At 42.6% G+C, this 12,524-nt stretch overlaps 3 protein-coding genes across 3 annotated transcripts; 1 reads left to right on the forward strand and 2 right to left on the reverse strand.

Moving 5' to 3' along the window:
• The first annotated feature begins 340 nt into the window (after nucleotides 1–340).
• On the forward strand, nucleotides 341–5,568 carry LOC109039496 (uncharacterized). The gene is made up of 4 exons (XM_019054987.2): nucleotides 341–654; nucleotides 1,649–1,842; nucleotides 4,028–4,135; nucleotides 4,348–5,568. The coding sequence occupies exons 1-4, from the start codon at nucleotides 529–531 to the stop codon at nucleotides 4,532–4,534; spliced, it is 615 nt and encodes a 204-aa protein (XP_018910532.1). The 5' UTR covers nucleotides 341–528; the 3' UTR covers nucleotides 4,535–5,568.
• Nucleotides 5,230–9,667, reverse strand: LOC109039497 (uncharacterized). The gene is made up of 2 exons (XM_019054988.2): nucleotides 8,440–9,667; nucleotides 5,230–7,601 (listed from the first exon to the last, which is right to left on the reverse strand). Exons 1-2 carry the CDS (start codon nucleotides 9,650–9,652, stop codon nucleotides 7,399–7,401), a joined length of 1,416 nt encoding a protein of 471 aa, XP_018910533.2. The 5' UTR covers nucleotides 9,653–9,667; the 3' UTR covers nucleotides 5,230–7,398.
• Nucleotides 9,668–9,692: 25 nt separating this feature from the next.
• On the reverse strand, nucleotides 9,693–11,641 carry LOC140225018 (uncharacterized). Its single transcript, XM_072302394.1, has 2 exons — nucleotides 11,257–11,641; nucleotides 9,693–11,226 (listed from the first exon to the last, which is right to left on the reverse strand). Exons 1-2 carry the CDS (start codon nucleotides 11,600–11,602, stop codon nucleotides 9,974–9,976), a joined length of 1,599 nt encoding a protein of 532 aa, XP_072158495.1. The 5' UTR covers nucleotides 11,603–11,641; the 3' UTR covers nucleotides 9,693–9,973.
• Nucleotides 11,642–12,524: the final 883 nt, after the last annotated feature.

Genomic DNA, 12,524 nt, shown 5'->3' on the forward strand with positions numbered 1-12,524 from the left:
TCGAACACCTTAATGATCGATTCTTTACTATAGCTTCAAATGGGGGAATATCGATAATCGATTTTTCACGCCACGCCACCTGCTGCGGAAGTGTTGATCTTCCTCTTTAGCACCTTCAACAGTTCGTCACTTGGCTGGCATGAGGACGTAACTACACATTGAGGTGAACCCGGAAAAGCATTGAGTTGTATGGAGGACAGGGTTCAGTGCAGAGTTTAGTTACGCCCTTATGTCAGGAGGCCGACGAGTTAATGGACATGGTTAGCGAGTCATGACTCCTAGGTCCATAGAATTCTGAGGGCTTACAGCGAGCCTTCACGGACACATTTTTCATGTCATTCCTTTGCTCTGGATTGCTCCAGAAAATGGTCTCTAACTGTGCAGGATATTATAAGCTCGAGTGGATTGTGTCATTTGTTAACTTGTGAAATCTTGATCAATACCAATTGTCTATTTGCACATTTAAAATAATCAGTCTCAAAAGGTTTTTCTTCATAATTTTTCCTCTCGTGTTGTTATCAATCTTAAATGCTGAAGCAAAAGTCTATCGTTTCATCTGCATTTTTTGCCTCTTTGGCATGTTATGTCAGTGCAGGATTCGAAAAATCAATGCGGAGTCTCATATTTCCACCTGGAATTGGAAATAAAATTCAGGTAAACTTCTGCTCTTTATCATGAGCTTTTTCGATGCAAAAATGGAATATTATGTGTAGGCTAGAAATGACTTAGGTGCGATGTTTCTCTGCGATATTTGGACTGCATCTTGCAATTTGGAACTATAAATTCTGGCCCGGTTTAAAAGCAACATATGTGACATTAGTTTCCCTATGCACAGAAGTGTATTTTCAGATGAGCCAGAATTTATAGTTCCAAATTGCAAAATGCAGTCCATTTATGAATTTTACACATTCTATATCTGTCTAGGAAAAGGAAGTTTTTCTCGGTAAAATTCGGGGAATCTTATTCATACAGTGAGGAAAACCCTTTAGAATCTTAACAAAAAAAGGGGGTCCTCAAGAAGATGAACACCATGTATCTGATTTTTTTAGAATGTCGGAAAGAGGCTGATTGACATTCAAATTTTAGTTCGGTTTCTTAATGCCCTCTGGTTTTTTATTGCATCCAACCACTTCTGTGACTACTTCCTTGAGAGGAATTTATTATCGTGTGAAATTTAATTATGATCGGAGGACACCGAAGACGACGAACCTAATCAAAATTCCAATAATATGATAACACCCGCTCCCAAGAATTCGACTGAAATATTCTTTCTCTGGCTCAAAATTCTGATTGCTAAAAATTTGTAACTTAGTGTTATGTCGAAGTTTGTTGCTTTTCTTGAAATTGTTATTTTTTAAATGAAATACATTGTGTATCCATTTTTAAATTTCTCAAAATAAGTTAATGCAGACATGAATGAATGAGCAAATGGAAACATGGATAAAAAAAATTGTAATAAATTATCGCTAAACAAATCTTTTTTGCAAGACCGGTTGTGAATGATAAAAAAAATAAGCCAAGTTGCAATATAGAGCAAGAGATTTTAGTTTAGCCAATCAAAAATCCCGGAATGAATCAGCAAACCTCATTTGAGGTTTGTTGTTTTTTCTATATAGATTTTAATTTCTTTGTATGTTTATCTCTCAAGTTTTTGACAGGTTTCGGTATTCCAGTGTCAGATCTCCCTGAACCATACAGCATTACATACGGCTACGTCATTAAAACTAGCATCGATATTCTCAATAATGTTTCTGTCTTCCATGATCCTTACGTAGAATATCAAAAAAGCCATCAACCATCAAGATGGGATATTTACGAGCTGATTCAGAAAGTGATCGATGGGTGAGTTTTTCCTCAGGTATAGTAATAAAAACTAGCCGTGAACAGGTTATTTGGACGGACATTATCGAAAAAAATCGACAAAACCACGAATCCCGCTCAAGGTTCCGTACCTTCAGTGCTAGCAATTGCTTTCTTCGTCCAGCGTTCAAGTCTCTTTTGCACTTCACCTTGATTATGTATGGCGTCACTGTTCCCTTAAATTCAGAAAGGTGGAGTGCAAACTTATGGTGGCGATACGTAGTGCTGAAATATGCGCGTGGTACTCCGACGCAAGTCGGCTAGTATTCAACCGAAATTAAAACAAGTTGGTTTTTGCAATCGCTAGCGATAGCAATATTCGTCATGGGAACTTTTGCTTCTGGGATATGAAAATGTTAAGGTACAGTTCGTTTGTAGTATCTTCAGAATTGAAGGGGCTATGTAATTTTGTGTCGACATCTCTTTTTTAACATTTTTAATTTCTTTTCTTTGCATACAAGAAAACTGTTATTTACCAATTATTTATTTTCGTTGGATTATGTATGGTTTTCGGAAGTTAACGCATTTAACTTTCAGTTTCGTTTTTTCGGCGTAAAGTATGATATTTTTACTCTACGCATATGCCCGAATACGCATCATAAGTGACCTATGTGCTTCCTAAATTGCCATTTTTTTCATTCAAATAGATGTAACTGAAATGTTAGATGTGTACTACCTATACTACTTTCATGTCATTGCTTTATTTATTTATTTATTTACTTTTTGCGTATGTATAAATTGTTATTTTTTGCTGAATTTTGGAAAAATATTGCTTTAAGAACGTGGAATGTAAATTAATTTTATTGAAAAAAGAAAATACCATCATTAATTTGGGCGAACAGAGAAAATATACATCAATATTCGGGTCAACATCTTCCTGATTATATAAAGGATGAATATATTAGTATTTCTGTATCAAAAAACTTAGCTTTTGTCTTAAGAGATACAATGATTCTAGTCCCAGTCCATTTGTTTTATTGAAAAAACAAAAAAACAAAAAATAAATAAAAAAAAAACGACTGAAATGTTAGACATACTATTTTCATGTCTTTCTATTTGTATCAATAGGTACTTTTTGCTTAACTTACGAACGTTGAATGCAAATTAACTTTATTGAAAAAAGAAAATAACGTCATTAATTTGGGGGAACATGTGGCTGATTATATGAAGGAGGTATATTCCAGTATCTTTGTTTAACATATTAATTCACGAGAAAATGTTCGTACATTAAAAAAATATTAGTATTTCCAATTTTCCACCTTGTACGATGGTTATTATTTCTTTACTTCTATTTTTCAAATTTGAGGTGGGATAATGACGGCTTCTCAAGAGCAACGAGGTAGGCAATCTTTTGCACCAACGAACAGAAAACTGATGGCGAAAAATAACCAATCAGAACCTCCCAAAAAAAGAATTTGCCCAAAATCGGAACTTCGTGGTTCTGCGCAGATTTACCAGTCAGACACGACATCTCAAGGTGGAAAAAAACTCGCTGAAAGCGAATTTTAGATCTCAACACAACTTGACGTAGAGACATGATTGGCTAAAAAATACAACGGTTTTTGATACATCGGAAAATCAACCAAAAATCGAAGACTGGGCGAAACGCTCAAGGTCGCAGAGGTAGGGAATCCCATAGCGATAGCAACGGAACGATTGTAATATCATGGGGAACTCCGTTCCCATGACAAAATCCCTGAAAAGCCTCGGAAATTTAAGTTTCAACACCCAAAACTCTTCGTCTTGTGTACTAATGGATATTTTCAGCATTATCTATTATAAAACCACCAATTTTCAAAAAGATATTAGCTTTTCTCATTGTGCCAAAGTTATAACCGAAGAAAAGAAGAGAAAAAAGAGAGGAAAGAAGGGCAAAGTGATTCGTCACGAAAATTACAACTTATCACGGTTCTCTAACCACAGAATTCTTTTTATAATCAAACAAGACTCGAAAGTGCGTGGTGAAGATATTCTACTGACAGTGGGACGTACATGGCTTCAAAAAAATGTTTGGTTCTTAAAGGTTCAAGAACCTTTTTTTAAAAAAAAGGGAAAAAAGAAGAATTGAAGACTCAAATTCGGTTCTCAATGTAATTTTCTTTATTACATGAGTTAAAGCAGTGAAAATCCCAAGCTTTTTTTTTAAAACCTTATAATTGTTTTCCAGTCTAGGTTACAATGGCCGAGAATGCTTGCTTCGCTTGATTTGTGAGACTGCCTCCACCCTCTTCGTAAAAGACAATTTGGTCTCAGAAATACTTCACGTTTTGTTGACGTAAGTAATCATCTGACGTATAATTATTCAGACTTAATTAAACAAGCATTAATTACGTATCTTGATGACGAAGTCATTTAATTCTGAGTGAGAAAAAAATTAAAGAAGTACACGTAATGAACCTCAATAAGTTGGACGAGTACAGTAAGTTTATAAACATGAAAATCTGGAAGGGCTCTGAAAACTGAAAAAAAAATATTGTTCTGTTACAGACCATCTTTCACGAAAGATTGGACTCCCGTTTCACTTCAAGAAAAGGAATTTTATAAAGCTGAGCAGTTAGGCAGAACAAAGCTGAAGACTTGCTTTTATCATTTTCGAAAATGCAAACTCAGTCTCTTGGATATGTTTTCCGAGGTTGCTTACGAGTCCAGAGAGCATTTTCTGTACAATATGTAATATCAAAGTGACAGGTAAGCCCAGGGCCGTAATTCCAGGAAAGCAGTGGCGATTCTTCAAGGTTGGCGACACTGGTTTTCCTTTTCAGCATTATTCCAATAGGATTAGTCCTTTTTTGCAAAATGGACGTAATTCTATCAAACGGAACTAAGCGTCATATGGGGAGGAAGGGAGAGGGGGCTTGGATTGGCGGGTGTTGCGGAACGCGATGCTCGTTCCCTCCTATACTCGCAGTGCTTTTCCATGACGCTTAGTTCCGTTTGACAGAACGCGCTATCCAGAATTCTAAAATCCTCAAAAGAAACTCAATTTCGCGCTTATTTCCGTTTAACAGAAATACGTCCAAATGAATGTCTAGCCATGCTTAATACTTTCTTCAAACCAAAAAGAATGACAAATGTAAAAATCGGCTGCGTAATTTACATATTTTAAAAACCCAAAGTCTGCATTTCCCTATGCGCACAACCTGATGGCATTAGGAATATTAACGCATTTTAAAGCCACTGTCCCCGTTTAATTACCCTCCCCCTCTTTCTTCCTATTGTTTTGCCACCGCCACGTTTTGAATGTTGCCCCTTTAAGTTTGCAACAGCAGCTACGGCCTTGAAAAGTGCTTCATCGACTGAGCAATGCTAAATATACGGTATTTTGCTGATATTTTTTAAAGGGCTAATGTTCTACACAATAAAACACAATACTGTTCAAAATTTTCTATTTACAAACGGTTCATTACAATCAGATGAATCAAGCCTACCTAAGTCTGAGGATCACCTCACAATGTCCCCCGGATCAAGTATATACAAATGAGCAACATTGTTCGAAATATATATGATATGTATTCCATTTACTTCCCAGTGATTCAAATTGAGACTTTTTAGAAGAGCATTTTTAAGTGCTCAAAAATTTATTTTTAGGAAAGTATGAAACTCTTTGACCCTCTTCATTTTTAAAACAGATAGTAGTTGATAAATAGATATAGATGTATTAGATAATGCAATGAGGAGCAAATATTTGCGGATGGAAACTTAATCGTACTACAAAAAAAGCTAGGAAAAAACTCAAAAAGTTTAAAAAGCTTAATAAAGCTATAAAAATTCTGGTAAAACAATGCCGAAGGCATATTGAGTAAAACAATAATAGTTATGTCATTACAAAATCTTACTTTGACATCAATGGATGGTGCAATGAATTGCATTATTTTTCTCATAACAAAACTATTTCGATGGTGAAACTGCAGAAATGCATATCTCGGTTTGCCGCGTTGCAGCCTTCCTGTCATACTATATGTTTTCTACATGGAGCGTCATTTTTTGAAAATTTCAGGGATTCTTCCTCTCTTCACGAAGAATATTATGTGAAAACTTCCAGCTATGATGTTGGTTTCGTCTCCTTTTAAAAAATAAAATGGTAGCAGAGATTTTGAAACACCGCAACCGAGATACGCATTTTTACAGTTTCACGCCATGACGTATTGAAAACTAAAAATTCATAAAGTCTGGAAGATTATTAAATACGCTTTTTTAAATTTATTCATTTATTTTTTTTTACTAGACATACCTTGAAAAATGAATCTCAGTCCTGAACTTTAAGTTTTATCAAATCTATTATCATTATTATCGATTCGAATTAATAATTGGTGCTCAGAGAGGATCACACTGCAATATACGAAAATTAGAAATTCAATTTATGCCGTAGTTCGACTCCAACCATGCATCCATAAACATATTTTAGATTGCTCCATTTCATTATGATTCCACTGTATTTTATGATATCATTATTATCCACCCATGTATGAAATATAGACCTAGTCTCTTAAGCAGAGGACTTATAAATCATTTGACTCGAGCATTTTTCTAAACATCTTCACGTTAACTGATTTTATTGGTATACTTTTTATAACACTTTAAAACTCTTTAAAAAGTATTATTTGTAGTAAATAATAATTTTTAACATTTGTAATACTTATGTCAACCAAAAAAAAAACTTATTAATTCGCGGATTTGTTTGTTTACATACGGTTTTATGCGGCTCATAAAAGTGTATTTGAAATCCATGTCTTTATAAATACGAATGTTGATGAATTGACCGGCGTAGATTTTTAGAATGAGTATCTTGATTTGCGGCATTGCAGACTTCCTAAAGTATTCAGCTATTTATTGAAAACTTCAATGATTTATATTCTCTATGTAGAGAATTTTCCGTGAAATTTTCAAGGCATGACGTTTGTTTGGTCTCCTTTAAAAAAATAAAAAAAGAGAGAATACATGGAAACACTGCTACCGAGATACGCATTTTTGCAGTTTTACCGTCTATATGCAGGTTGTTGCGGGAGAATTCTCAGGAGTAGAATGTATGTTTCTGCAAACATTGATAAGTCGTGAAAAAAAGGCTAACGCGGTCTTTATAAATACATACTTTCCAGATTCTTACGAAAGGACATACTTAGCACGGATCGCAATCAGTTTGCAGTGACATATTCAGCTTACAAGTACAGACCATATTCTTTCCGAATAGATTTACTGAGAATAAAATTTTCATAGATGTTTAAAGATCAATCTTAAGATGATAAAATTATATGCGGCTGTATCTTCATTTTTTTGATAGACCAGAATCATCAGCTCTGTACCAGAAATAATTTACCTCTCATTATGAAATGAATATGATGTGAACCGGGTGATAACAATAATTTTTAAGACAAAAAAGTTCATTGCTTGACGTGAAACCCTAATAATGTTAAGATAACTAAAGCTTTTGCTGAGTTTAACAATTTATTCATCGAAGTTAATACGAGTCCCAACCGAGCTTGGAAAAAAATGAAGGTTCAAGGTGATTTAAAGCATAGACATTGAATTCTTGATAAAAGGTCAACACCAAATTATATTGTTGTACTGGTTCGGAGAGGGGTACATTACACCCATTTGGTTTACCGGACACACGGTATTTTGCCCCATGCCGTTGTAACTTAGTATAGTATCTGCAAGCACCACTTGTGATGGAGAGAGTGTGCTTGATGTGGCGAAAAGCATGATAATCGGCTGATTCATGTATGAGTACGGCAGTTGACCATCTGTAAAATGTCGAGGTAAAATCAAACATAATAGGGGACGGTTGTTTCTTTGAAACTGTAAAATCGATATTAAAATAACTCAAAATCACGATGGACCCCATTCCCCTTGTAATGTAAAAACCAGATTCATCAAACTAGAAACTTAAAATCGTTTCAGAGGCACTAACGTACTTTGGTGTACAGTCAACTGGTTTCGTTAATCATTGAACTAAACTTTATTTCTTGCAGGTCAATGGACGAGACGAGACTAAATGGAATAGAGTTACAAGATTGGAAGGGCAGCTGTGTCAATAAGACGATTGGGAACGGGACCAAGAGCCTCTCTAAGTCGTGTCTCATAATATCGACTGGTTGTCGGCCAGCGAGGAGGCGCCCTTAGTTAGTAGTTGTTCGACTTAACTGAGGGCCTGCTCCTGCGGTCCCGGTCTGAGTTGTCTCATTGACACAGCCGTCCAATTACGAACCTAGTTTTATTGCATCTTAGTGTAGTCTTGACTATTGGGAATACCCTCCATTTCAATAATAATCCTGCAGGTACTGAAAATTAGTGAGACCAAAGCTTTTTCTTTACTTGATACTGAAATGGGAAATCAGAATTATTCATGTTGTATGCCGTAAGGAGATTTTTTAGCGGTGAAACATGTGCCTTATTTAAATGTTTCTCTTAAATAACGACTGTAGTGGCAAATGTCGACTGAATTATTGTATGATATTAAAAAATTTCACCGATCGGTTATTTTAATTTCTAGACCTTTAAAAGGGTTGTATCATCAAAAGAGGGAAACTTCATCTCCTTAGGCCAAGTGTAAAGGATAATGAATTTCAAAAAAGTACTTACTCAACATAGATCCTCCAGATGCACCACCTTGGCTTCCTCCGGACATCGAAGAGTAGCCACTGCCGCACAGTCCTCCTGTACCTCCTCCATTACCCGCAGGAGGCGATGGTCCAGCATTGGGCTGAGGGTTTTGCTGGCCTCCACCAGCTGTAGACTGAGGTGAAGTTGGACCCATCCCCCCTCCAGAGTTGGGCTGAGGATTTTGCTGGCCTCCACCCGATGAAGTGACTGGCGGGGACGATGAAGGCGACGGAGGAGACGGAGTAGGAGTTGATGGAGACGGTGGAGGGGTCGGGGGTGACGGTGGCGGGGCTGGGGGTGACGGTGGTGGGGCTGGGGGCGATGGTGGCGGGGCCGGGGGCGATGGTGGAGGAGCTGGAGGCTGCCCACCGCCGCCACCTCCTCCTCCACCTCCGCCACCTCCGCCACCACCTCCACCTCCTCCTCCTCCACCACCTCCTCCTCCTCCACCTCCTCCTCCGACTCCGAATCCGCCACCAAATCCACCTCCTACTCCACCTGCTTGAGGAGGTGGCTGTCCATTCCCTCCTGCTATACCCTGGGAAGATTGTCGTCGGATTCGGATGACAGGAAACAAAGCATTAATACCGTCATTGATTTGATTGAAACTGCCACCTACAAACGAATCACTCAACTTTTCGACATGACCATCCCCTGTAATAAACTCGCTCCTTAGTATTGCTCTACGAATTCGGACTTTCAAAGGTTCTCGAATCTGAAAATCATTATCAGTAAATTCATTGGCATGAAAGCCATTCAATGGAAAGTCGTCGGAAATTGATCTTCTTCGCCTCCTTTTCGAGTCATCATCATTACCGTCGTCGTTAGTTTCAGGAGTAGCGCTCGTTGTGTTAGCTGCTGTATTATTATTTACAGGAGTAGGTTGTGTTGCGTTCAAGTTCAAGTTGTCAGCGCCTGTTGTATTCAACCTCAAACTGGAAAAACTTATATTCAATGATTCCATAAAGATTCTTCTTACTCGAATATGACTACCCGTATCGATCGAACCAAACTCCTGGGTTCTTTTTAATTTCATCTCAGTTGACGTAGATCGACGTTTTCGTTTACTGTAACTACCACTACCTCCACCATAACCCCCTCCTCCACCAGCTTTACCGCCATCAGTGCTACCACCACCGTGTCTACCTGAGCCAGAACTCCAGCCTCCACCCCATCCTCTCCACCTCCCCATCCTCCGCCTCCACCACCTCCCCATCCTCCTCCTCCACCACCTCCCCATGGTACATTACTACCTCCCCCTCCTCCCCCGCACATGCATGGCTTACAATTACGGAGGGTGCTTCCTGTGCTACCTGTCCGGTTTTTGCTACTAGCTTGGTAATTAGAGGTTGAGCTTTTACTATTTTTAACTGGGCTTTGTGCATTATGCGCGTTTCCAGCCATGTTACCTACTGTGTCCAGTGATGAAGATCTTCTATGTCTTATAGCAGTCTCAGCCTCCATTAAACCCAAGGGGCTGGTTTTACCTAAGCTTAAAGTTCGGCGTCTACGTTTACCACCACCACCACCCGCCGCCGCCACCACCACCACCACCCCCACCACCACCGCCACCTCCAAAACCAGCACCATAGCCTCTACCAGCGCCGCCTCCTCCACCTCCTCCCCCACCTCCTCCCCCACCACCGCCGCCGCCACCGCCACCACCACCTCCACCACCTTTGCCTTGGGATGGGGTAGGAGTAGGTTTTGCTTGACCACTATTACCGCCTCCTGACCGATCAATCTTGCCTCCGGGACTAGATGGTCCACTTTGAAATGGAGTGGTCGTGGATTGCTGACATGGAACGCATTCACTATCGTCTGACATCGTGAGTGGATCCATCGGATTTATCATACTTCCAGAATGATCCACTAATGTAAGGTCTCGCCTGACAATCAAACTAATAACATCCTTGTTGGCCTCAAAATTCGACGATATAAGCAATTCACCATTTTCATCTCCACGCCTGACAGAATCCAAAGATCGACGTTTCCGTTTCCCTCCGCCACCACCACCACCACCACCGCCACCACCACCGCCACCGCCGCCACCACCACCACCACCTCCACCGGCAGGGTCCCGCCTCGTTACATCAAGTGATCGACGCTTACGTCCAACTCCGCCCTCACCTCCCCGCCTATTTATTGCAATCGACCTACGTTTCCGTTTCCCTCCGCCACCACCACCACCGCCACCACCTCCACCTCCGGGACTAGGGCTTTGCGGTGACAGTGCAGGTGGCTGTGGCTTTACAGGAGTACCTCCAGCTTGCCCAGAATTTGAGGGCGTCTTGGCCTTATTATTTGCACCTCCTGCTCCGCCTCCGCCTCCGCCTCCACCTCCACCACCAGCCCCTGCCTTTTTCATCATTTTGGAGCCACCGAAGCCAAAACCTCCTCCACCACCACCGCCACCACCGCCGCCGCCACCACCACCACCTCCACCGGCAGGGTCCCGCCTCGTTACATCAAGTGATCGACGCTTACGTCCAACTCCGCCCTCACCTCCCCGCCTATTTATTGCAATCGACCTACGTTTCCGTTTCCCTCCGCCACCACCACCACCGCCACCACCTCCACCTCCGGGACTAGGGCTTTGCGGTGACAGTGCAGGTGGCTGTGGCTTTACAGGAGTACCTCCAGCTTGCCCAGAATTTGAGGGCGTCTTGGCCTTATTATTTCCACCTCCTGCTCCGCCTCCGCCTCCGCCTCCACCACCAGCCCCTGCCTTTTTCATCATTTTGGAGCCACCGAAGCCAAAACCTCCTCCACCACCACCGCCACCACCACCGCCACCGCCACCACCACCGCCACCGCCGCCGCCACCACCACCACCTCCACCGGCAGGGTCCCGCCTCGTTACATCAAGTGATCGACGCTTACGTCCAACTCCGCCCTCACCTCCCCGCCTATTTATTGCAATCGACCTACGTTTCCGTTTCCCTCCGCCACCACCACCACCGCCACCACCTCCACCTCCGGGACTAGGGCTTTGCGGTGACAGTGCAGGTGGCTGTGGCTTTACAGGAGTACCTCCAGCTTGCCCAGAATTTGAGGGCGTCTTGGCCTTATTATTTGCACCTCCTGCTCCGCCTCCGCCTCCGCCTCCACCTCCACCACCAGCCCCTGCCTTTTTCATCATTTTGGAGCCACCGAAGCCAAAACCTCCTCCCACCACCGCCACCGCCGCCACCACCACCGCCACCGCCGCCACCACCACCACCACCTCCACCGGCAGGGTCCCGCCTCGTTACATCAAGTGATCGACGCTTACGTCCAACTCCGCCCTCACCTCCCCGCCTATTTATTGCAATCGACCTACGTTTCCGTTTCCCTCCGCCACCACCACCACCGCCACCACCTCCGCCTCCGGGACTAGGGCTTTGCGGTGACAGTGCAGGTGGCTGTGGCTTTACAGGAGTACCTCCAGCTTGCCCAGAATTTGAGGGCGTCTTGGCCTTATTATTTGCACCTCCTGCTCCGCCTCCGCCTCCGCCTCCACCTCCACCACCAGCCCCTGCCTTTTTCATCATTTTGGAGCCACCGAAGCCAAAACCTCCTCCACCACCACCGCCACCACCACCGCCACCGCCGCCACCACCACCACCACCTCCACCGGCAGGGTCCCGCCTCGTTACATCAAGTGATCGACGCTTACGTCCAACTCCGCCCTCACCTCCCCGCCTATTTATTGCAATCGACCTACGTTTCCGTTTCCCTCCGCCACCACCACCACCGCCACCACCTCCACCTCCGGGACTAGGGCTTTGCGGTGACAGTGCAGGTGGCTGTGGCTTTACAGGAGTACCTCCAGCTTGCCCAGAATTTGAGGGCGTCTTGGCCTTATTATTTGCACCTCCTGCTTCGCCTCCGCCTCCGCCTCCGCCTCCGCCTCCGCCTCCACCTCCACCACCAGCCCCTGCCTTTTTCATCATTTTGGAGCCACCGAAGCCAAAACCTCCTCCACCACCCCCGCCGCCACCACCAGCACCACCACGCCGCCGCCGCCGCCACCTCCACCGGCAGGAACCCGCCTTGCTATATAAGGAGATCGACGTGAACGT

This window comes from Bemisia tabaci, chromosome 1 (assembly GCF_918797505.1).
Source record: "Bemisia tabaci chromosome 1, PGI_BMITA_v3".
Taxonomy (NCBI): domain Eukaryota; kingdom Metazoa; phylum Arthropoda; class Insecta; order Hemiptera; family Aleyrodidae; genus Bemisia; species Bemisia tabaci.